This window comes from Syngnathoides biaculeatus, chromosome 4, assembly GCF_019802595.1.
Source record: "Syngnathoides biaculeatus isolate LvHL_M chromosome 4, ASM1980259v1, whole genome shotgun sequence".
In the NCBI taxonomy this organism is placed as follows: Eukaryota; Metazoa; Chordata; class Actinopteri; order Syngnathiformes; family Syngnathidae; genus Syngnathoides; species Syngnathoides biaculeatus.
The window spans coordinates 2,172,169-2,198,596 of record NC_084643.1 but is presented as its reverse complement, the minus strand read 5'-3'; the positions used below and the strand labels follow the sequence as shown (position 1 = coordinate 2,198,596).

Sequence of the window (26,428 nt, the reverse complement as noted above, 5' to 3'; positions counted from 1 at the left end):
GCTGCCTTGCAAGCTGCAGCCCAACAACGTGTCTGCTGCCATAGCAACTGCGGAGGAGCACAGAGCAGCGCCGCCTGTTTTGTGCAATGGATGTCGCTCTTAGCAACGACCAATCACAAGTTGCCATTCTTCCCCCTTTTTTTTTTTTTTTTGCTGCTTGTGCAGGGGCAGTGTGAAGATGGAGGGATTGAGTGGGTGGGCTTTGGCCATCATGCATCTGCCAAGCAATAGGACACGCGCGTCGTCACTCTTGCAGCTCCTAGACGTGGATTGGTGGAGCCGGCTTGATTTTGCAATCATATAAACATGTCTGCCGCTCGCCCAGCAAAAGCCTTAGCAGGAGCGCGCGCTGCTCTACATCAAACTGCATAAAAGTCTCGTTATGCATTTGCCTGCGCGCCTTGCAGGAGTAAATCTTGATTACCGCGCGGGACGCGCACGCAGAGCTGCACGAGGACGCCTTTCCCGCAAAGACCGCCGCGCTTTCATCACTCTAATCAGCCGCCTAACTACTCGCTCGTAACATTTTGGGCTTTTTTTCGCCGCTCGGGTGAGAAGTGACAGGAGCGCGGAGCCCTCCTCTGTTGGGCGGGGCCTGCATTTCATTTTGTATTTTCTGTATGTGGGAGCGCGTGCGCGTGTGGGCGCGCGCGCGCGAGTGTGTGTGCATTTTTTCCCCTCTCTCCCCCCTCGTGTTGCCTGCTCTGACACGTCTGCATTGAGTGAGTGGCATTGGCACACTGTCAATCGCTCACCATCAAACAACATAAAACACACACAGGCACACAGGCTGCACCTCATAAATTTTAGCCAGGCAAGGTCTTTTTTTTAATTTCATTTTTTTTGGGCGCATCGCTTAAAAATACAGCGTTGCATCCTTATTAATTTACAATCCTTGATGCTCTTTTTCTTTTCCAAACTGACATCGCACAACTTTTTGCATTTTTTTTATTGCAAAGATATTCGGACACATATTTTTTTCTGAAAAAATACGTGGACTTCATTTCTGCACTAAGATTTTTTTTTTGGGGTGTCATTTTCCAAATAGTTATTTGCAGCGTTGGATTATTTTTGCCTTCCGATGGTGCTCGTTGTGGACATTTTTTTATGAGGAAATGCTCCGGGAATCCCACGAAGAGCGCAAATAAATGAGAGATCACCAAAGGAGCAGTTGCGTTCAAAGCCGTCAAATCTCGCGGACAGAGAGAAGATCCATTGGCGTGAAGAGTGCAGGTGGACAAGATGGACAACCTTCGGCAATTTTGACAGCAGAAGTTTTGCATTAAATAGCCAAATTGAGGCGATATTCTTCACACGCCGTCTCCGGTTTTGGCACTTTGGACCGCGCGTAAAGAGACAAGCGTCAACTTGGACACATTTACGCCGTCACATCGCTGCAATATTGTTTTTTTTTTTTTTTTTTAATTCCCCCACCTTTTTTGTGTGTTATTGGGACCAGGCTGCCGCGCAACCTCATTGTCTTCGGTACATGTTCTAGCCCATTTCGTATATGAGTTTTTCAATTTGTGTGGCTCAGTGCACAGACTCCTTAGCGGCTCCGATGGACGATCAAGCCCGGATCATGCAGTCGATCGGCGGCGTCAGTCTGGCCGGCCACTCGGTGCAAGGGGGCATGGCCCTCGCGCCTCCACACGGACACGACGGCACGGACGGGGACGGACGCAAACAAGACATTGGCGACATTCTGCATCAAATCATGACCATAACCGACCAAAGTCTGGACGAGGCGCAAGCAAAGTTGGTTGTTTTTTTGTTTTAATGATTTGTAACTTGTAACCCTCCCCGCCCCCCTTTAGAACACGCAAACCTGCCCCCATGCGCCAAGCATAAGAGCAGGCCGGGGGTGCGTTTAATGACACTGGCAATGATCAGGTGCATTTAGCGCCTCGTAAAGATGAAGCACACGAGAGGGTTGCCGCTGTTTGGAATTCAAATGATTGTCAAGGCAAACGTGACGTGTGCTCTTCAAAAAGTTGAAGTATATACGCACACACACAAACAAACACACGCACACACACATTGCAACAGATTCTTTAATTGTAGAAAAAGTGGCAGAAAGCAGAAGGTTCAGTGAACATAATTATCACTCAAATTGGGCATTGGCTTCTTCTGACGCTGTGCTTAATCTAATCAAATTATGTAAAGTCAAAGTGACTGCCTTGTTTTGTTACTTTAAACCGACACCAAGCAATCTCCCTTTTTTTCAAGATGATGTTCATCATAGTGCAAATATGACTCATCAGTGAACTTATATCAATATCGTATCTTGTCTGATACTGAAACAGGAAACACGGACTGAACTGTCACAGAATGAAACCAGCCCTCTTCAGCGTTCTCTGTGAAATCAAAGAAAAGACAGGTAAGCCCTCGCCAACTATTTTTTTTTCCCCGACAAAGTCGTGAAAGGTGCACAAACAATCTCAGACTTTCGCCCGCAGTGTCGCTTTGACAGTCTGCCATCCAAGTAACAGGGGGAACTCGCTGCATTTGAATCAATCGCGCGTTTAAACATGACAGCGTGGTGTGTATGTACACTATATAATTATGTAAACATCTGTATGTTCTTTGATATATTCCCTACCTGCTGCTGATTTTACATATTAGCTTTTAAATCACACACACACACACACACACACACACACACACACACACACATGCACGCTCGACACAGCTCCAAATATTTTCTGTACATATTGTGGCAACATTGCTCAATAGACCAATTTGTGAATTTTTACTACTACATGTGCCCACCTTATTGAATCTTCACTGAATTATGGTTACACATAGAAACAACACATTTTGGAATTTCACAATACATGTTCATTTTGTTCAAATTTCACACTTGCTTTTTGTAAACATCACATGTACATTTGAGTGAAAATATGTAATAGGTGTGTTTAAGTTATGAAATAACAGACTGGTATCGATATCGTCTCTGATTATTCACATAGCATAATTCTTCAAAATAAAATTTGAAAGCAATCAGTCACACTGTATATGAGCAAAATCTTTTCTCTACATCGTGAACAAACACAAAGTGAAATTTTCCAGAATGCGCACTGATAAACAAAACAAAATAATTTGCCATTAAAGTCCATGAAATCAATGAATAAAAATAGGTTATTGTAATGTCGCCTGCAAAAATAATGGGACTTTCACACTATTGGGCTTTTTTTTCTCATGCATGCCCCAAACATGAGAAAACAAATCGGAGGAATAGGAAGAAAACAATGTTGCGGATTGGAAGTAATTTTTAGCACCTCTGATAACTTGTCAGATTTGTGACCTTTGCGCAGTTTATGAGGAAATTGGCTCAGGGGAGATCATAAAAGTTTATGAACTCCCCTCGTGCTCAGGTGCCGGTCGCAGAGGCAGACGGAGGCTCTGGACTGGAGCCCGGGGTGCTCGGCTTTGGGTCGCCTCTTAGCGCAAAGCAAGAGAAGCTACGTACGATGTGTCGCTTTCCATTTTGCAAGAAATGCAGACTTTTGACAAGTGTACATATTTCCACACCTCGCACAATGAACCTACAATCAGGGTAAAAGCGGATGTGTTGACGGTCTCGGTCGGAGTGGTTTTGCTGTCAAACACGGGTTAGGGCCGGTTTGCTGTAAATGTGCACAACCAAGTACATCTCCGTGAACGTGGGACGCGACGGGTGTGCGGGTTCGGCAACTCGCGGCTCGGGGAGACGGTGACGGAGCTGGGCCGGTGCGGCAGAGAGGGATCCCTGGGCCCTTTTCATCTCTCCTCAAAAGGGGAATGCGGCCTCGCACCGTCGTTTATACCCAAATATCATTTGATGGCCGTGAATGGAATATTTGCAACAACGGCGACGGTTAAGAAGTAAACTATCTGAAAGTTGCATTTGAGAGGAGGGCGAAAGCGAGGCTTTTCCGGGACTTTTTAGAACTTTCCTGGTCTTTGTTTTTTTTTTTTTGTTTGGTTTTTTTGTCGAGCGCCAGAATATTTTCTGCAATACTAATGCCCTCGAAGTATTAATTCACTTTGATATGCTAATCAAGCATTATGCAGGAAATGAGATTAAGTGGCAGCATGAAGTCATTTGCTTGTCAGTAAATTCAGTGTTTTAAGCAGGAGTGTCACCCCCACCCCCACCCCCACCTCCACCTCCACCCAGGCCCCTTACATACAATTTCCTTGCTCTTTGATAAAATACACGAGACGGGTGCTTTCATCCACTCCTTTATTTTCTTTGCTTCCACGAAAAAAATAATAGCTTTTAAATCATTTCGCAAGGCCCATTTTGCATATTTAGCCGCTCGTCCGGTGAATTGACAGAAAATCCGCGGTTGTTGCAGTTTTGCAGTTGTCTCGGCCGCGTGCGTTGGCTTTACCCGAAGCCGCCTCTGGCTTTCGATGCTCGGGAGACCGGCTCGGGAGAGGCAAGAATAACAAAGGTGAAAGATGACCTCCATATGGCATTTCTGACCGGGAAGAGAGAGCTCGTGTTGCACGACTCCTCTCTGAAGTGAGGTTTAATCAATAGAAAGAGATTACACAGAACTATTACAGGCTAAATCACGGCGCGCCACTGAGAGGCTTAGTCCTCTCCACAGCTCTCTCAGCTGCCCGCCGCCGCTTTGGCTACGTATTGACTTGTTTTGCTGACCTTTGACTCGTCGGTTCCAAAACGGGGTGGGGGGTGGGCTCCGGCGGAGGGTACTCTTACAAATTGGGGGATGATTGCATCCGCGTGAATCCCGGGGTGGGTTCGGAAAGCTGGAGATGTCTTCCTAGATGCGTGTCTCACGTGACGCTGGGGGGGTTCACAAAATGCAGGCCGCGATTGGACTCTAATTAACCAGCAGAGAGGCCGACTAAAGGCATTAGCTGCAGTAAGTAGCGTTATGCGCTAGGAACGTAAGTGTTTGTGAAATCTATCGGGAGCGTTCATTTCAGTGTTACTTGACCAACCCGACGAGGAAGCTCGTTTCAATTGCTTTATCCGCATGATCAATGCACGTTTGCGTCTCCTTTTTCTTCTGTATACTGCGTTAATTAGACCATCTGATGCGATTTGCTCTCCGGCCAGACACTGTAGTGGCAGTGCTTAAATGTGGATGCTTTCATTTTCAGTCGACTCTCATCATTTTCCCATTCTGAACAGGAATGAGGAATTCATGTTTGGAGCTGCTTTACTTGGATTCTCTCGGAAGTCAGAAATGAATCAATATTGACACTCGGCCGCTTGTTCAGGAATGCAAGTAGAAACTAATTTAACATTTTTTGTCCCTCCCCCAAAATACCTGAAAATTGACATTTTAACATTTGCACATAACAATACTGATTATATTTTATCATTAAAAGTGTTATTTTGAAGAAATAGCTTGTTTTAAGCATGACAAAAGATGGAAAATGATGATGGTTGGTAAATACTGTTGATTTAGAGAAGGTTTGCCATAAGCTTTACATTTCATGGTAGTGTAAAACTTTTCTATGCAATATATGTGTGTGTGCATTTTTTTTTTTCACTCACCAAAATATATATACAGCAATACAATGGTCTTTTATATTGGGTTTGTTCTTCTCCAGTGATTTTTGTGGCCCTGAAATGTTCCAGCGCGCTCACACGAGAGAGCTGCAAGCCATTCAGCAGCCAAGACAATTGACTTTGGCTGCTTTTTTTTCTTGTCTCAGGGAGCCCCAGCGACGCGTCTGCAGTCGCTAGATAGCGCGGTGCCCGATGGCCGGCGCACAGCTGGGCTCCCGAGCTTCCTCCGATCGCGGGGGGGGGCTTCCTCCGCGGCGGCGTGTAGCGATGATCTACGCGGCGCCCAAACACCCTCCGATTCCCCATCAGCAGAGAGAACATATGAAGGCGAGCCAGACAAAGAGCGAGGGGGGGGGGGCAATACCAAAACAAGACAAAACACAACAAAGAATATGTATCGCTTTCATTTGGAAGCCGAAATGTCTTTGTCCTGTGGCTATAAATGTCTTTGCACTGCTCCTATTGGGTTTTGGCACAATGGTGTCTCTCCATCGGCACCCATCTTGCACGTCTCTCTCTCTCTCTCTCTCTCTCTCTCTCTCTCTCTCTCTCTCTCTCTCTCTCTCCTCTCTCTCTCTCTCTCTCTTTTTCTCTCACATTCTCCTCGTCTTCTGTCGCTGGAAGCGTTTTTCGTCGGGCTCCTGTGCGATCAACAGCTCATAATTGTTTTTTGCACATACGTTATGCAAATGAGTCTTTATGGCAACTGGCATAACAATTAGCATCCCGCAACAATATTTTAGTAGGTTAATTGCAAAATTTCTGAATTGTGCGTCTGAGCTGTTAATTAGGCATGACAGAGGTGGTGAAATGGTTATCTTCGGGCGCTGGCAGCCAGCAGAGGCTGCTTGCGATGCAAAAGGGAAGGATTGATTGAAACCAGTTTACAGCGGGAGGCCACCGCCGATTTTGCACTTCTTGTGCTCGCCTACTTAAAATCAAAAACGTAAACCTGAAAACACCAAAAGAAGCTAACAAGTGGTGACCCTTTTAGAAATAGACCGCTAATTTGATGGAAATCGTGCCAGTCTTTGAACCTTAGCATCCTTTATTTCTTTTAACTCGCTAATGCATTGTCTATGGTTTATAATAGTTCACCCTGTTCTATTGCAAAATAAGAGAGAGTACAATTTGGGTTTGCTCAAATAATTCCCTTGCAAGAAAAAAAAGTGCTTCTGTTCCACCGGCCTTTTCCTGAATCTCTTTTTCAGTTGACTCTCCTGCATGGGTGTGTTCACAATAACGTCCCCGGATGGGCGAGGGCAACATGTAACGTCACGCGGCGCGTTATTTGGTCCGGCACGAAGACGGCTTGCGCCAGACGGGTGCAAAGCGAGTCCTCTCTCGGTAATGACTCTGCTATTTATAGGTCCCGATTTCATTAGCTGGAGCCTTTCCTCCTGGGACAATGGACGCCACGATGTTCATTTACTCCGTACACATTACATGCGGACACCTAAATGAGCGATCATTTGCGAGTGCCGCAAAGAGTCCGGCTGTCCTTTGCCGCGGCTCGCCTCACGTGCAATTTTGGGCTTTTGTTTGAAAAGTGCTCGAATCGCTCCGAGTCGAGGGGCTTGACCTTGCAGATTTTAAGAAATGAACTACGTTTGGATCAAAGATATTTTGACATCAGTCTCTGAAGGAGAGATAGTCTTCCAAAACAAAAAAAGGGGAAAACTGAATGCCGTTATTTCCCCCCCTTGCAAACAAGAAAATGAAGATGTGCTCCTCAGCGTTTCCCCACATTAGAATGATGTATCGAAGGTAGAAATAGGAAAAAGACGGCGATGCGATGAAATTTTAATCAGCGTCTTCTGCCGCTTTAATAAGGCAAATAATTCTTATTGGCTTTCTAATATTTAATTCATAGCAAAGCTTGCATTATTCCGTGTTAGCCTTGAGTTAAGCTCCACGTGCTGCCTTCCAGTGCGCAACCGTGGGGAAAATCAAGTGCACACTCCGCTTTTTTGCTATATGAGTTGAGGCACTCTACTATTAAATTGTTTTGATGTTGTCTCTGGGATAAAATATGCATGTATAATACCTTTAATTAACTATTGTCCTGGGAGACGGGGGTGACCCCAGCCGCTGATCGGCGCATAAACACTGACTCTCCTGCCTTTGTAATGTAGCCAGCTGTCAGTAAGGTATGACCATTGGCTGAGCGTAGCTATTTCTTTTCTTTTCTTTTTTTTTTTTTTTTTCTCAATGATTATTATTCTAAGTCCTTGAAGGGCATTTTTGTGTCTGAAGTAATGGAAAGATGGCAAGGGGCCAGCAGGCTAGGTGCTGGCTCATGTTACACCGAAAGAGCGGGCCCTGTTTTGGTCTCTCGCTGAAATGGCTTAATTGGTGTCAGAGCCCCGGGGATAAAGGCGCCTCGCTCAGAAACGCAGCCACGCAGGCCCCCGTCTTCCCTCGACCGGCGGCCGCGCTGGCGAACCGGCGCTAAGCCCTGGCTTAACAATAACCGAATGATGTTTGGGATGACAGAAATTAATATGCGCCTGCTCTCGGAAAGCTGTGATTAATGACGGCGAGCGGGGGAACGCTGTTCCCCTCGTTGCTCCTCTTTGACGGGCTTTGAAAAACAAAACAAAAGACGCGGAGATACAAGGTTGTCCTGGCTTTCCGAAGCAGAGGTCAGCAAGAGTACAAAAAAATGTTACCCAGCGTGGTACTAAGTGCAGCAGAGCAACATCTAAACCTGGACCGATTACAACCGAGAGCATTTTAAATATCCTGAGTGTCATACTGATAGAATTTCTCATAACATAACACGAGATGATTTAAAGAGATAATACGGCTGAATTGGCACTCAATACAGCGGAGGCTGTGCCAAGACCAAACAATCCTAATTTGGACCGGCACCAAATTGCAGCCCTTCCTAGATCCCCACATCGTGCATATGTCTGCGTTTTGTCATTAGAGCTCATGCATTATTCAGTGAGAAATTAAGCAATATGTCGAACAATGCCCGCTCACACATGAAAACAAAACCCCAGATTTGCATCTTCATCTGCACCAGCGTTTTGTTTGCCTGAAATCTTCCGCGGCCCAAACTGCTTTTCAGGGCAAAGTTTTTGGGGAAAAAAAGCTGCGATCTCGGCGTCAAACCGACGACTGTCCGACGTCGCAACCTCGTTGGCCGAGCTCGTAATAAATCACGTTTCATTTCATTGAAATTCTACACGCAGGCAGACAAATAGCGAGCCAGAGCGAAACGTGCGAGCAAAACGCTGGCGCGCCGTTGCCATGATAATGATCTGTATCTGTTGTGTCCTAGGTGGAGACACATGAATATTTAATTGTGTCTGCGAGAGAGAATCCCCCAGACCCTTCTGTTCATTTTCAACTTTCTCTCTAATGTGCATCCCTTCCCTCCCAGGTAGTTCCTCACTAAATAACGCCGGATTCAAACCACACAAATCGCAACGTAAGGCTTTTCTCGGGACGACGGAATGCAGTTTGAAATTCAAACGGCAACTTTTGTCAACCGGGCGTTCTGCTGACTTTCTGCGTTGCGCCTCATCCGTCCAAATGATTGATGGGCAGTTTTTACGTCACCCTGTTCCGGAAGATGATGCGGGTGGAAGGATGCGGGTTAAACAGTTTTCCTAGTTTTATTGATCCGTTTGGAGCGCAGGTGCTCGTCGGTGAAGACGGTCTGTCGGCTTCGAGCGCCTGCGTCAACGTCGCACACCGACAGTGAGCTCATCGCGGCCTCATTTTCTTGATCAAACAACTTCAGTGCGCGTTCTGGCCGTCTTGCATTTACCAGAAAGGGACCGAGACCCCTGTCCCGAGGCTGGTTTTAGCTCCCGTAATGCAATTAAGTAAAAGCTTTCCATGCAAAGAGAATCCGTTGTTGAGGGACAGGAGGTGCGGTTCCTCTCCTCTAAATATTCAACATTAGCTGTTAAATTGCGTGCGTGTTGGCAGGCGGGCGAGGCTGCAGTGTGAAGGTGAAGTGCGCGGCGCTCGCGTAAGTATGCAGAGCACGGCAAGCCTCTTGCGGGTGCTGAAGGAGAGCGTGGAGTGGCAGAGTTAATTTATTTAATGACTGAGCGTCTTATATCTCCCAAGCCCTGATTAGAATCCATGCTTGATGAGGGAAGCGATAGACGGGTTTGCACTGCCCCAGGACCTTGCGTGCACGTTTTTGGTTTGCTTTTTTTTTTTTTGTTCTCCCCCCCACCCCTCATAGACTTTTTTTTTTTCAAGAAGAAAGAAAGAAGGACGAGTTGAAACTTGTTGTCAACTTTGGCAGCCATGATTAAGACCATGTCCACCCAACTGCAGTTACTTTTAAATCCTTGTGTTTTTCATTTTTTTATTTTTTTTTATTTTTGTCATGTTTTGGCCCTTTTTGAACTCATGTAAATTGTGTCACTGATCATGTAATTTTTGGAAAGCAAAAGCAAAGCAAATGTATTCGCATGCCACATTTCATACACAGGATGAGTCAATCTGCTTTACACGATGAAAAGCATTTGAATGCAAAGAAATAAAACATTTAAAACAGCGGGAAAAAAATGTAAATAAAAAAAGATAAAAAATGAAAATCAAAGTACACTTAAAACAGTGGACGCCATAGGTGTCAAACTCAAGGCCCGGGGGCCAGAGCTGGCCCGCCATATGGTTTTATGTGGCCCGCGAAGGCAATTCGTGTGTGTCAACTTTCAGGATTTTTGTTAAAATTTCAAATTGCCACGTCAAGAATGCTACTACTACTACTACTTAAAACTTGTTGTCAACTTAGGCAGCCATGAGTAAGACCATGTCCACACAGCTGCAGGTACTTTTAAATCCTTATATTTTTTTCATTTATTAAATTTTTGTCATGTTTTGGCCCTTTTTGAACTTGTGTAAATTGTGTCACTGAATTGTAATTTTTGGAAAAGCAAAAGCAAAGCAAATTTATTTGCATGCCAGATTTCATACACAGGATTATTGTTAAAATTTCAAATTGCCACGTCATAAATGACAACTTTGAGATATTGCAAGCATTTTCGTGTTACCAAACATGAGCAATAGTTGAAAAACCCTTGATTTCTGATCCCAAAACTAGTTCATAAATTACATGTGGAAATATAATGAGGCGATTAAAAATTTTGATCGATCATCACGGCCCTCTGAGGGAAACCGCAACTACAAAGTGGCCCGCGGCAAAAATGAGTTTGACACCGCTGGTGTACAGTGTAAGACATATCATTGAAAACTGGAAATATTCTAAAAAGCATGAGAGAGAAAAAAAGTTTTCAACCTGGATTTAAAAGTATACGCACTTGTGGGCGGAACCTGTCTTCCAAACATGAAACTTTTAGAAAACTGAATTTTAATCTTTGGATGTAGATGAGACAAAAACAGATTTGTGTACACAAGTTCCAAATGTTTGATTGGGTAACATTTGACATTGACAGACAGTGAGTGGTAAAAGACTGGAGGACACATTAAGACATATTTACCCTTTAAATAGCCAAACATTTCCTGACCAAAAATTCCACGATTAGCATTATTCTTGGCAATTCTCAATAGATGCATCTCAAATGTTGTAAATTTTCATTTTTTTCTCATATATGAATGACTTTTAAAATACGTCATCATCAAGTTTTGGGTTGGACAGTTTTGTGAATGTTTTATCAATACATTGCAGTTCAGTACATGTACAATTCTGACTTCCACGTGTTGCACTTTTCCAGAAAGTACTTCAAAATTCTGACTGGGCAATGGTGCCTTTACTTTGAGCACTTATGGATATGGACAAAGTTTTTCTTTTGTTCTCTTTTTAATTTTGGACTTTTCAATTTTACACGGCGTTTGGGTCAACATAGAACAAATATGCGTTTGTTTCTGCACGAGAGTGAATTAACGTTTGTGTGTGGCGGTCTCCGTGATAAAGACAAAGCGCTGTTGCACTCCATGAACGTGGGAAAGCCAAACAGAGTGTGTCACTTTGGCAGCGCGGGCTGTCAGCTATGCGGAGCCGCAGTTGTAAAAATCATGACCTTCCTCTTTGCCAGCATGTCTCTCACAGCGCCAATGCTCTGCCCTGCAGATCTGCGCTCGCGGTTGAGAGGGAATACAAACAGCGGGCGTGGGGGGGGGGAATTCACAACCATAATTGTGAGTGGGCGGCGGAATAATGAAATGCTTCTTGGCGCCATCGTGAAAGCTAAAAGGTGAGGCAGAGAAAGCAAACGGTCAAGGAAAGAACCGAAGGGAAAAAAAACAAAAAAAAAAAACCAAAAAAACTTCCCGGCTGCTTCTTTTTCCACGAGCCGTCATCAGTAATGTCGCGGCAGCCTCACAAAGCAGAAATTATTTCTTCAGGCGTTGCTGTCAAGTGTTATTCAAATAACGCCGGCCTCACATTTGAATAACAGCCGACATTTTGAATTAATTAATCAGACAAGATAGTCTGGGCCTTTTCTCATTAGTGTACAGGTCAGGCTGGGGAAGATGTATGCGCCGCTGATGATATACTTGTCTTTAATAGTGATTTATGGAGATTTTGGATTGTACTCGATTTGTCAAAGGGCCTGCGAGCAGAAAAATAGGACAATGCATATTTCATTACCTGATCTTTGATACGTTCCGTGATGCTGAAAGATACGCTCCTCTTGTTTACATGCCTTTTGATAGTCACTCTTCTTGATTCGAGTGTGCGTGCGAACACACACACACACACACACGCCCGCGCGCACACGCGTAGACACACACACAACACCCCCACCCCACACCCTTTTCGTCTCCTTTCATAGATCTTCCCATTTTACTTTTCCTACGCAATTAAGCAGGGGCTGTAAATTATAACTGTGTTGTACTTTAATTATCACAGTGTAAAAATAGAGTTCCTGCCTTTGATAGGATTACATTAACTCCCTCAGTACTCACGTCAAAATCACAATTTATTATTTTTTTTTTCAAGGCAGGAAGATTTGAATTGAATGTGCTTGAGGTGTGAGTAAAAAGTATTTTCACTGTGTGTACTGTATCCTGGTGGAAAAGCTTTAAGGTAGAAATTTGGCTTGAGAATTTAAAAAACCATGTTTTTATGGAATAAATATAGGCCCGATGTGTGAGTGACAAGTATATTTTAGAGTAACGCCACGTGGTAATGATCTAGTTTACGTTTCCGGCATTAGATAGTTACAGACGCGATCTATTTACAAGTTGTTTATAGGCTCAGGTAGCGGCCAATGCAGCAAATCCAGAATGCTTGCGCGTTGCGTCGCGTCGCTAATGTGAGCGTGCGCGCGCACGATCGGACGGAAACGGCGAGCGCTCGCCATCGCGCCGAGCAGCCCACACAAAATGCACCGACAGCGAGCGGCGTGACAAAAAGATTCAAACAAATTGCTGTCAGGCTGCCGTAACAGCAAGTGCAGCGATTTCTATCTGACACGTGGAAAGTCCAGACATGCAACGCCGACGCGTATTGCCGAAGCGCCGTCGAAAGACGGCTGATACGTATCAGGATGTGCCCGATCCTCGCCGTAACGGCCATCGTTATTTGATGTTATTACTCCTTCCTTCCAGAGTCAGTTCCAGATAGGAAGATATGCACGTGTTTGTCTTAGGTCACGATAGCAAATATGCCCGCGCTTTTGTTAGTGTAGCTTCAGAACAAACGAGCAGTTCACCTGAATCAAAGAGCGCAGAATTCCGTTTTGTATTCATTCGGATTTATTTATTGCCCAGAGCAAAGGGCCTTGTTTATGTCCGCGCGCTCACTGCAAGCTAATTCCAAGGTTCGGAGTCGGGTCGAGTGGCTCCGCAGGTGGATCGTGTCGAGGACGCAAGTGTGTATTTACATTGGAAACGATTATTTTCTTTTTTTCTGTCTGTAATGACAAATCTGTCTTTCATTTGGTCAATATAGTAAGACCAAAGTTACGTTTTATGGTAATGGATAATGACAGCCACGGAGTGTGAGCATTGAATTAAAAATATCCTTGAAATTGTTTCAGATTTTGTAGTACAAAGGAGCGACTACAGGATGCAGCGTCAATTCTCGACTGTATTGTTATTTTCTCCCTTTAAGGTTCCTAATGAGGAATAGGCCCTCATTATGATTTTAAGGATGAGAGAGGAAAGCTTTTAATTAATGATATGTAAATGGTTCTGAATTGATTACGTTACAATATCAAGAGAGATGGGTAGAAGCTGTGGTGTAATATATTTTAATTAAGAATTAATTAAAAATGATGGCAATTTTATCGAGGCTCACGGAAAACAGAAAATTTATTCTCTGTCACAATTAAATCAGGCCCTTGATTAAACAAACAGACACGTTCAGGCAATATTCATGGACGAGGGATATTATATTAAATCCCAAGAAGAGTTGTACTGAAAATTTAAGAAAAACCCACAAAGAAGGCTTGCGGTGCGTGTCGCGGTGGACCGCAAGCCGGGTTGTCCGGGGTTAATGGTGATTTATCTCATTCCTAATTCATGAGATCCTCCCGGTCTGCCGCGGGTTGGATCAATGGCGCCGCGTTTCCCTTTTCACGTTCGACATCTACAATTAGATCGGCGAGAGGAAATGATGACACGACGGCGGGTTTTTAATCAGGTGCGGCCGGCGAATGCGCCCCTCAAACAATATCAGCCTGTTTATGAGCTTCAAAGATTTGTGCCAAGAAGATGATCCTCGTTAACCTTTTTAATTGCTGTCTGCCTTTCTTTTGCTTCATTCTTCAGTTCAGAAGCGGCAATGAAAGGCGGCGAGCGAGCTCTTTGTGCTCCGCTAACGGCGGCATGCGCGCGCCGCTGCTAAAGTCGACGATCAATGGCAGAGGGGCTGCTATCACAGCACTTGGAGCGGGCGGAGCTCCGGGGGAGGGAAGAGGGGGTCCCTGGTGGTTCATTTTGATTGGAGCGCAGAGTTTGCTGTTGAAAGGCGAGGGGGAGAGACAGGCTGTTGGAGGCAAATCCCACTGGATCAGTTAGAGCTTTGCAACAAAAACACCTTGATTCCCGGGAACGTTTGCTTTGGAAAAAGGCTGAATTTAAATAAACAGCAACCAGAGAACGGTGGTGATCTAAAGCGTTTCTGAAGGTTTGTGTGTTCAGAGAGCGATAGCGTAGCTCAGGCTTACAATTCATTTGCAATCCGTCTTTCATACAACGGTAAACAGCTGCACCGTGAAAGGGGAAAATTGAACTTTGGATCCGCGACATTGTGTTCGCTACAAAGCTCTCTTAAAAACAAAAACATAACACAAGGTAACCGCATGCTTAAAGATGTAACTAATGCCGTAGGTGTGTGTGTGTGTGTGTGTGTGTGTGTGTGTCGTCTGAGGAATTTTATGAGCTAAGCAATCTGTTCCGGGCGCCATGGAGGTTGTGCTGCTTGAAATGTGCTGAATGGATTATTAGCCCCGGCTCTTGCTCATGTCACATGTAACAGCTCGGAGGCAACATGAGGATCCACATGTACGCGGGGGGGTCGGGGTGGGGTGCCATTGGCACTTGTGCATATACTGTACTGCGCACTACACACTATTGCTGGGCAGAGTGTCTTGTTTTTGACATCTGGAACTCGCGGTACGTCACATCTGAACCGTTTTCTCCACCAACCCGCATTTGACCGTAAATTATCCACGTAGGCTTTTGTCCAAAAATGCTGTGGTCTCACCATGTAGAACAGGGGTGCCCAGACTTTATTACCCCAAGATCTACTTTTCAAGCTGCCACCCTCCCGCGATCAACCCCGGGAAGGGGGCTGACGTCTTTTTTTTTTTTTTTTTTTTATACGAATGACCAATGATGAAATAGAATGACGACACGTTAGTGGATTCGTCCAATTGCAGTAACAAATACTCTCCGATGTCCTTCCAGACATCAGCCATGGCGTCACAGTGCCGTGTAACTGTACTCCTTTACAGCTGCAGAGATATTATTGAAGATAATATTTCCTCCTTATTTTTAAAAGATCGGAACAACAACTCGGCTACGCCTCTTTTACCATCTCTCCGTCTTGGAAGGACTTCTTATTAACGTTGATGTGAAACGATGCTTCGGTGGCGGCTTTCGCTGTTGAACTACATTGTAAGAAAAGTTTGTTCACTTTTTTCATTCTCAGCTTGCTTTTGGGCGGAATGTCTGTGTCGTATTTTTCATAAACAGTTCAAAAATGCCGCTCCACATTTCGCTACACTGACAGATGAGGCAAACGCTCTTCGAAAATGACACCGTGAAAAAAGTCCACTTCCCATTCAGTATGAAAGTAAAACGTTTTTGTCTTCTTTATTTGTCTGATAAGATTTCTTAAGCGAGGGCTTAAAATCGGGGTGAATTTGCAGACTAGCGTGTTTTCCTGTATTAAGTCTCGTTGTTTACACATGCATGGTGAGCTAAAGGTCAGAAAAATATGGCTGTTTTTTTTTTTTTTCTATTTTTTCTGTCGGCACGCCGTCGCTATCAACCGAAACTGCCTGGACCGATCGACGCATTGCCCACCCCTGATATATTGTATTGTTGGTGTGTTGTACCATCATACCTTGTATGCTCTGCTCCATACTATGACAAGTGTTGGGGCATTAGAAATTACATATTACAATATTTCTGTGATATTACTAGAGAACATGTGCAATTTAATTACAGTTGCTTAGGGACATTTCCATAACTAAAACTAAAGAAATCTCATCAAAGGCATGTTTTTATCAACAACTTTCTCCTCTTGTTCTTCTAAAACCAACACCGGTGATTTGCTCTCTCTGATCATGACTTAGTCAACTCGTTACGGCAGCTAGCAAGCACGATCGAGGCGCATAAGACATTCCCGGGTTGGATTGCAAGAACACCTTAACACAGACTAGGAAGAGGGCCCCAGACATTTTAGGACAATTGCAAAGATTGTTTGGCGGCAGTAGGTGTCAATGTCGAACTTTGGGACACTTTCAACGTAGCGTGTAGCATCTGTTAGCATTATGTAGCATTCTTTTGGACTGTTTGTCCGGAAAGTGCTTAAACTTAAGTCCAGTGCCTATGAATTGCATTGACTGTTGAAACTGACAGTGAATGTTCCAAGATTTGTTAAAACACTAGAAAAATCTTACAGTAGGTGTACTGCTAACCACCTCTCGTTACTCGTTACTAACCAAAAGCCATCATAAGATGTCACTGGAACAAGCCATGTAAATGCATGTTTTTGTGACAATGTGTAAGTTTAATGTAAGCCAAAGATGTCACACCTTCAGAGATGGGTACTGTCGTCAGCCGTAGCGGCGCCACGACAGAGATGGAACGTAAGTGGGCAGGGAGGGTTGGGGCGGGGGGCATCTGAACTGGATGATGGGAGCCAGAACATGAAACAATGCTGGGGGAACGTCTGGTGGGTTCGCTGCACAGAATTACAAGCGAGGGAGCAGGCCTGCTGAGGCAATTACAGCTTAATGGGGTCATTTGGAAGGCAATTGCCAGGGGTTAATGTAGTATGGAGAGATGAGGTGAGATTGAAGTAAAATTTGGGGTTTGAAAATGTGTTCAAATGAAAAGGGAGCAGGCGGAGGGATCATGCAACGGTGGCAGAGAGATGCTGATGTCCGGTCTTGTACGCACACCGGTCAAGCTACAACACACCTGTGAGCGCGTGCTGGGTTTTTGCCGAACAAATGCCCTTCAACACGCGCGCACACAAAAAATATGTCTTCCGCTAGTTCACTTCTCCCCACTACTCCCATTCCATATTCCACATATTGTTTTCCTTTACCTCAGTGTCCCACAAAGGTTAAAAAAGACAGTTTGATAACTGATACAGAGGAAAATATTTGGTGGAGAAGCGATGAGGCACCTTTGAGAATGGTTTAAAAGGTTCATTATACACTGTTTCGTGATCCAGTTCATTACCTTAATTGCCCAACATAATCTGCTGCTGGAAGGCTCCACTAGAGCTTTGGGAAGGACTCCTTTGCCAGGACCCCCTGGCCCTGGACTCATCTCCCTGATCCCCTGATTTGTAGCAAGCAGACCAATCATGCTAAAGCCAAACTTTGATCAAAGCCAAGTTTACTTAAGTTGAGCCGTGCGAAATCCCCGAGGAGCCGCCATGTTTGCTGAAGCATAGGAGCCAGTCGCGCTGCTGCAGCCGCTCGCCTCCTCTGACTGTGTTGGATCAATGCGGGAGAGTCGATTCACCTTTGCAGATTTCAAGCCACGTTACGCTATAATGTCTGAAAATCCAACTTCCAATCATGCGTGAGTGTCGATGATTCAACTTGCTCTATTAGTCCAACCTCTTTCTGTTTGTTGCTGCATGTGGCCTCCCCGCCCCTCTTCGCAGACTTTTGGCCACGACACTGAGGCAGATTTTCCCAGGCTCCCTAAAGGCCGTTTTACCACGATTCCCATTTGGTCTTTCCCCATTAGTAAGGTTCCAAATCATTTGCAGAAAAATGTATTTGCTTTATTGCCCAGCATAATCTGCTGCTGGAATGTCTGTGCTTGATATGATTTATGACCCACTTTGCTGGAATCAAAACAGCCAACAAGCAGAGGTCAAACATTCATTTGAGTTTTACATTATTCGGTTTACTTTCACAGTTTTGTTTGTTTCAGTGCATCGTCGGCTTTTCTCCATAAGTTCTTTCAGGCTGCGGCGCTTTACAATATCGAGGTGGTCGAGCGTTTTTAGCGCTGCAGGGCGGAAACGGGGATGATGCGTCTCTGTTGTCATTTTAGAGTGACAAATAGACAGTGGCAGACCATCAGAAAGGGGGAAGAGTGAAATGGTGTCACTGACAAACTGCTGTGTCCTTTAGGCCCTTTGGCCTCAAGAGTATACGGCACATACAGTGTTTACCTCCGGTCAGCTGCAGTGTGAACAAGCTGCCCGGTCATCCCCCTTTCCCCTTTGGAGAAAAGCTTCTGCTATTACACTCATCGAACTTCTTCGCTACCAATCAATCAACTACAATTACTTTACCCAAAGTAGGTGTAGAGTACTGTATGTGGCTTGTGAAGCGTCATATGTGAGAAATATGGGTCGTCGTGAAGTACACGAAGCAAAAACGTGACATCCGAAAACGAGAAGCAAGCAAAGCAAAAGCAAAGCAAATTTATTTGTGTAGCGCATTTCATACACGAGGTAACTCACTCTGCTTTACATGATTAAAGGCGTTTGAAAACAAAGAGATAAAACATTTAAAACGGGATAAAAACAATAAAAATGACAAGCAAAATATTTTTTAAAAAGACAATTTAAACCGCATACAGTGCAAGTTATATGATAAAAAAGTGGATACATGCTTAAAAGCATGAGAAAAAAGAAGCGCTTTCAACCTGGATTTAAAAACATTCACATTTAATAGCGTAATAGCTAAATGCTGCTTCACCATGTTTGCTTTAGACTCTGCGCTCCACTATTTGACCTGAGTCAGTCGATCTCAGGGCTCTACTGGGTTTGTATTCCGTAAGCATTTCTCTCATGTTTTCAGAACCTAAAGCATTTAGTGATTTATAGACCAGTAGCAGAACTTTAAAATCTATTCTAAAGCTGACTGGAAGCCAGTGCAAGGACTTTAGGAATGGAGTTATGTGCTCTGACCGCTTTGTTTTGGTCAGAACACGAGCTGCAGCATTCTGAATGTGCTGCAGCTGTTTAATAATCTTTTTTTGGGAGTCCAATCAGAAGACCATTACAGTAGTCAAGTCTACTGGAGATAAAAACATGGATGAGCTTTTTCCTGATCTGCTTGAGCGTGTTTTTCGACACTTAGGCCACGTCAACAAGGCATCTCATCAAATGCGGCCCCTTCCTGTTGGAAGGTATAAAAAGAAAATCAATGCGGCAATCTTTTTCTTTTTTTTTTTTGTCTCCTCCAATCCGTAATTGAAATGGAAAATCAAATGAACGGAGAGCGGATAATTGTTTTATCAATATTCCCTGCCTGCCCTACAAGGGTCAGTGCAGAATGATCATGAGTCGGGGATATGACGAGGACAAAATGTGAAATTGAAGAGCTAGGAGGCAATAAATCAGCTCTGACAACTAAGAGTGACCAGCATGTAGCTGCACACACTTTTCTCCCTTCACAATATGTCCTGAAGCGGCCGCACTAAATAGGGAAAATTCATCTCATTATTGTTGCACTTAATATTATTGATATCAAATATCATTCTTAGAGTCCAGACGGGAAGCCAAGGTCACTAGCGCGATAATTGTCGCCGCTCTTGGTACGTGATATCGAGAGCATAATAGAGGGCAAACAACGTGGTCTGCAGGAAAATACATTTGGGGGAGCTATACAAGAAGTAATGTATGTGTGTTTTTTTTAACCCTACAAAAGAATCTTTTGTGGAGTTGAAATATTACTATCATAAAATCCGTCATTTGCCGCGCAGGCAGTGTTTCAACAACTATTTTGAATTGCCATACAAATCCAGAAGCAGGTCAAGCAGCGTAGTACTAATACTGCACATCTTGTGACATCACACATGATGAGGGCTCGTCTGAGTTCATGTGTGATTTTTATGGTAAAACTTTTATGAAAATGTGAGCCAAATTCCAAACACTACCACTGGAGTGTTTAAAGTTTGACTTGTTCAGTTGGTTCTAAATATTAACCCATCCATGGGCAGGGTGGCAATTTTTTGCTTTATTAAGATGAAAGTCTCCTAACGGGCCACAATCAAGGAAATAACACTTCTTTTTCGTTTAACGCATAAAACAAAGGGCAAAAAGATGTACCCTCTCGCGGGCAGCGTCAAAAAACTGGGATGGGTATGTTATCAATTCTGTGAAGTGGTACATACTAGAGTAATGTGTATTAATTAATTCTTATTCTAGAATGACACTTACACATTAATAATACTGATGGATTAGCATTTTGAAGACAAACTTGGTTGCATACTGACCTTTCTCCCTTTCTTTTGGAAAGCTCTCCATGTGTACTTGAGGCAGCCATGTTGGGTCAGGAAGGAAAGGGAAATACCTCTGTGCTAACTTTGACCGATGAGTTATCCTCTTCTGATACCAAATTATGGCTTCAGATTAGAACACTTAAATATTTTGATATACTGAAGGATGTAATGCGTGAAAATCACGATGTCCCAAAAATGGGACGCAGCCCATGAATGGGTTAATGTTTATTAAGATTGGATCCAATAAAATCAAAGCCTTGCAAGTAAATTAAATGGTTGCTGTTTAAAAATTCTGAAAAATGCTTAATTTACATCAGCAAATTCAAATTTAACCATTGCAGTTCTGGTTTCCTCAAAATAATCCAACATTTCAAATGAACACATCTCGACTGCCTTCTAAGCAATGGAACAAAAACGACAAAATCATGTTGCCAGAGAATTGACAAATCCTAAATTACAGTATGCGATGTCCATTTGCAGCTGGCTCCTTCAGTCACAAGGCATCGACGGAAATAAGAGATTGATGCAGTTGAATGGTGTCAAGGAGAATGTCACAAACAATAAATGGTCGCAACTCAGAGGAGAATCAATGACAGAGGTGGAAGTCGGTTCCGGTCTGCTACTCGGCAACAGAAAAGAGCCGTCTCCTGCCGTCGGCTCGCTGATCAAAAGCAAAACTTGATGGCTTTAATGAAGAAGGACGCAATAAAAGTGAAATATCGACACTACAGCAAAGAATGCTCGTGTCGCTCTAAGTGGCGGCCCGACTCGACTGCCTGAACTTCATTTGGATTTCCTTCCAAGGCTCCCACCTCGTGTGTCTGCGTTGCATCAGAATGACGCTCCGCTTGCTCGTTGGCCTGCATTTTGAGAAGCCCCGCGCGATGAGCGCATGACGGACTTTACTTTAACAGTGCAATTTTATAACATTGTTAGGCAGCCCACGTGTATCAGACGTGTTTCGTGCTGCGCAGTACTTACATGGACAAATCAGGTCCGTTACACCATAAATATATATTTACTCTTGAATGGGAGAGGGGAATAATTGGCAGAGTGTCTTGCAAATGGCCAAAGTGATGAAAATCCCCCCCCCCCCACTTTGTTGGGATTGCAGTTGTAAGCTTTGCACCATATGCTACTTTCCTCTTTAGCTGGGATTATGCCATCATTATTGCTGATAAAAGCTGTTTACTGCCTTGGCTCCAAATGGATGCTCGGGGCGCTCTGAAACTGGCATTCCCTCTCCAGAATAGTTCATTCCTTGCCAGCTGCTCAGGATTCAACTCCTTTGTTACAGATTTCACTCTTTTTCTAATGTTTATTTTCAATTCGTCCCCCGCCCCTCTCCCGCCCCCCCCCCCCCCCCACCGCCCCCCAGCCCCATGTTTCTTCGGCATTAGCATGCGTTTGCAACTATTTGACATTTACGTGTGATTTGCTTGCGGAAGATTGAATGTATCTTAGTCAGACATAGGGCATAAATGATTGTGTTCCAGCAGAGAATGTATTCAAACACAATGATAGCCATTTTGACAAAACGGAATTTTTGGTACTTGAAAAAGCTGTGACTCTCGAACGATCGCAAAAGGTTCCCTTCTCATGCCGGTACCAATCAATGGCGTAATCAGTCAATCCAGATCCAGCTGGACAGCTGTGTTAAGATAACAACTGGTTCACACAACTCTGGTGGCCTCCATGACCTCCCGTGGCTCAAATTAATAATGTAAAGCCAACACAAGACAGCCACTCCCCCGGTTCTCGTGCAGCCAATGATAAAGTAGCTTTTTGCCTTACCATCAAAGTGCACTCAGACTAAGCCATGTTTCAAGGAATGATCCATAATGACACTTTTTTTTTCCCCCCGTCCTGTTTTGAACCAAGGCTCCAGGTCCCTTAAATAATGTCTCTCACTCTTCCGTGTAGCTCCCTTCTACCCAGGGAAATCATGGTAATCAATATTTCCCATTTTAGAGGAACTGCAGCAAACGTTCATGTTAGATTTACAGTAGCCCTCTGTTGGAGTTTAATCAAGCTGTAATTTAGATACACCCAAGCAAAACTGTTCATCTATGCTGTGTTCCATCAGTTTGTCGATTGGTCTGTCCGTCCATCCATCCATCCATCCATCCATCCATCCATTCTAGCTATGTGCCGGCATATGGATGCGCTTCGGTAATGTCTTCACAGCACATAAATCTCAGCATGCTATCTCACTACTCGTGAATATTGGTCAAGGGCCATTGAACAAAACAGCTTAATGCACCCTTAACCATTTTGGTTATGGCGGAAAGTGGAGATTGCTGATGGGCTGACACCGGGGATCAAACCCTCTGTGGTTTATTATTCAGTCGTTGTCCAACACCACCACCATAGGAATGGACTAGTGTGCTGTCCTCGCGACACGTTGCTATTTGAAGCTAGACGGCCAGTGAACTTATAAAGAAACTCTGTACACAAGGCATTTTTTCTTGCTTTTATGGAGGTCTCTTGTGGTCAATGAATTAATAAATGTAAATGAAAGATACAGAAAAATATACATTACACTGTGTGCTATTGTGCAAAGTAGAGGTAGCTAGCTTTTTTACGCTAAACACAACAACAGCTGTATCAACGATTACTCTTTTACATCGAGCTGTCAAATAAAATATAATTGTGATCTCAACCCAATACTTACAAAAACGAAAGTTTCCCAAGGTTCAAACGTTTAGAACACATTCAGCGTAGTTCTGAGTTGTTCTCAGACTTAATGTTCACCATGCTCACATTTCCACCGGAGACACGTCAAAGATCCTCTTTAGATGTACTGAGGCATTCACTCCGGATAGAAACTGAATGATCCACACATGTCAAGAGAGGTCACTTTGACGCTTTTTAAAAAGAACATTTTAACACATCGCATCATGAAATAAACATATCTTTAACTTTTTAACAAACTTTTTAATGAACATATTTATCTTACGAAATATACAAATCTTTTAACCAAAGACATTACAACTAGACATTTTTAAAATTTTTTATTATTAATGTAAAAAAAATCGGGGTGTATATTTGCCTTGTTGGCTGGCCATGGAGATTGAGCCCTGTCAGCTTTTAAGAGCTCAAATGCAGTTCTTATTATGTACATGGTAATACATTCCTTCCTTCAGTGACTGTACTCATGTGCATTCAATGATACGTGATAGCTTGAGAATGTTCATTCACAATTGTCAAAGCTTCACTAATCACAAAAATAATCACAAAAATATTGTGCAAAAAGTTCCGAGTGCCCTTTCATACACAATTGTATCGAAATTAAGTATCCTGAAACAAAATCCCAACTAGTGAAAATGTGTTTCGTCGTCCAAGTATAGAGCCCGTGCACGTGATGTTACCATTTTTCACGGCGCCATATTACCGGTCAAAAAGAGCTGCCCGATAGTGTGGGGGGACATTGAACCGGAGCAGAGTATACACAATGCTGTTGTTATAACAGACGAGACAGATATTCGAAGAGATCATTCTATGGAATACCAGCTGAAAAGACGAGAAAAGATGGATTTCGGCAATTAAACGAATACACATGACTATGTATCTATCATTTCAGGTAAGAATTACAGGTAGGAATTATTCTTCTCAATCTCAAATTCCCAATAAATTGGGTCATTTGAGAACAATGTGTTAAAAAAAAAAAAAAAGACTGGGAGTCATCTCCAACATACACGGAAGCGTGTTGTGGCCACAAGTTAAACTTTGGTAAACCTCTCCCCAACAGATGTTTTTTTTTTTTTTTTTTTTTAAATATGCATTGTTCTCAAAAAGAAAAACAGTCGGTCACAGTGATGTTTACATAGGTTAACGTGTGGCTGTAACACACTTCCGCGTACGGGGGCTGAAGCCTATCACAGCGTTAATTTTCTTTTCTTAAATACGCATTGGACTCATTTCAGAACAACGCATATTTAAAAAAAAAAAAACATCTGTCACAGACAGGTTTACCAAAATTTTACATCTGGCCCCAACACGCTTCATGTAAAGAGGAGCCGACTTCCTGTCTTTTTTTTTCCCAATCATAGTTAATGAATATGAGGTTGTGTAAAACCAGGGGTCATGTATTTAAATATTGGTATTTGTATTGAAAAAATCTGAGTAGCTCCATCACTATGTGGGATTCATTCTTGATTGAGAACAGATCCAGCAACGAAGTATTTGTATGCATCCAGACTTTTATATGCTTTCAAACTTTTCTGTGTATATCTCGACGCCTTACTCACCAGATCCACGTGTAGATCCAGTTGTCCAAGACAAGCGGAAGCGGGTTAACAGTCCAATTTCGTATCGACGAAAACATCGACTTCGGCATTAAATATGGGTCCTCTATGCAAAGTGTCTCTCATTTTTCCACATACCTTCATTTATTATCACCTTCTAAATGTTTAACGGTATCGCGCAAAACTCTGGGCGTCGCGCTATAAGACATATTTTTGTGCCGTCTCCAACTGACTTAGCGTTGAAAAATGCTCTGTTAGACCGTCAATATAGCCGATCACGTGACTTTGGTGACGTAGGTACATGAGCTCTATTGGAAACCCACATGAAGGGCATTCTTGTGCGAAGCACTCCAACACCAAAACAATGATGGCGGCTCCCACAACAGTTTGTGCTGGTCGAGTGGCTCTTGAAAACATGACAACAACGACTACCGGCCTGTCATGCAAATTACATAATTTCAATCATTTTTGCAGGTCTGTGTGTGTGTGTGTGTGTGTCTCGTCTGTTCCTCAAATGTAAAGGCAAAAACTTCAAATTGTCATTGCAACTCATCCTTTGTATCCGAGCTGTCTTTTGGCCTGTAAATGCTGGTAGCTGGTCGTGTGGAATGCAGGGAGTGGAAGTTGCTGGCAAGTGTTGCTGCACCGTGTGTGGTCCCCATCACAGGTGGATGCAATTAGCCTGACAGCTAGTCCTGGACTTCCATGAAATAGAAGTCTCTTGTGTTTATGTGTATGTGTGTGTGTTAAAGCATCTGCCTTTGCCTGCGTAAGTGCGCATATTTGTGCGTCTAATAGTCACCCATGTGGATAAACTGCTGTGTGGCCTCACGATTGTTTCGCATAGCGTCTGTTTGGTGCAGCAGGATGGTATACCCTACATGCGCTTGATCTAAAGTCTCTGACTGGAGAACATGTACAGTACCTCATTTATTTAGCACGCTGTAGTGGGAAATCGACTCGAAAGAAAGTAGAGGGTAATGTATTGGAAAATATCCCTTTCGGCGCCTCAGCGTCACTTGTCATAGGTCAGGCTCAAAATGTGGCTCGATACAGTTGTTAACCCTAATCCAGGCATAAACACAAATCCTCAAGCACCGGCCCAATTAATAATTAGCATAATTAACATGCATTTTAAACAGGGGGCTGGTCTTGTCATTGCCAAAGCAAGAATGGAGGTAATTAGGGCCAGCGGAGCAGCGCCTGGGGCCCGTACCGGCGGAGGCGCTGCAGTCATTTCCCCGCGTAGGAATTGACAAGTGCAAGACAAGCTCGCTCTGCTCAGAGCCAAACCCTCTTTGACAGTATTAATGGTTGACAAACCACTCCTAAAGCTTCGGCATTGTTTCTGTCACTGCTTAGGTTTGATGTCACTCTTCGACATTATAAATCAATAGTGTCAGGATTTCCCAATGTTTATAGCCAGCAATGCTTTATTATTTCATGCGACTGTCACGGACAAATAGTATTTATCGTATCGGTCGATAAATTACCGCAGACACGCCGTTGGTTTACCCAAACCCAGTCCTCTCTTACGGAGACCGTTCCAATGTCCGCTTACATATTTCGAGTAATTTATTTTCCCAGCCGCAGGCCCATATTAACCCTCCGGTTTCCCCACACTCCTCTGAGACTTATTGGGTCTTGATTGCTCAGTCTCCTCTGACACATGAACATGAAGATGAAAGCAAGTTTGCAAGCTGCTTGTCCCTTTCTTTTTGCGACCCAACGTTTCAGACGTGTCCTCTTAATCAAGATGGGCATCTTTTAGCAG

The 26,428-nt window shown here is 43.7% G+C and overlaps 1 protein-coding gene across 9 annotated transcripts in view; it reads left to right on the top strand.

Annotated features, from left to right (window-relative positions):
* The first annotated feature begins 332 nt into the window (after positions 1 to 332).
* Positions 333 to 26,428, top strand: part of pbx3b (pre-B-cell leukemia homeobox 3b) — a 66,025-nt gene continuing 39,929 nt past the window's right edge. For all 9 annotated transcript variants that reach the window (XM_061817261.1, XM_061817260.1, XM_061817257.1 and 6 more), the window contains exons 1-2: positions 333 to 1,758; positions 2,307 to 2,380. In XM_061817261.1, coding sequence (XP_061673245.1) covers positions 1,511 to 1,758; positions 2,307 to 2,380 — 322 coding nt within the window. In that variant the 5' untranslated portion in view covers positions 333 to 1,510. The remainder of the gene's footprint in view (positions 1,759 to 2,306; positions 2,381 to 26,428) is intronic.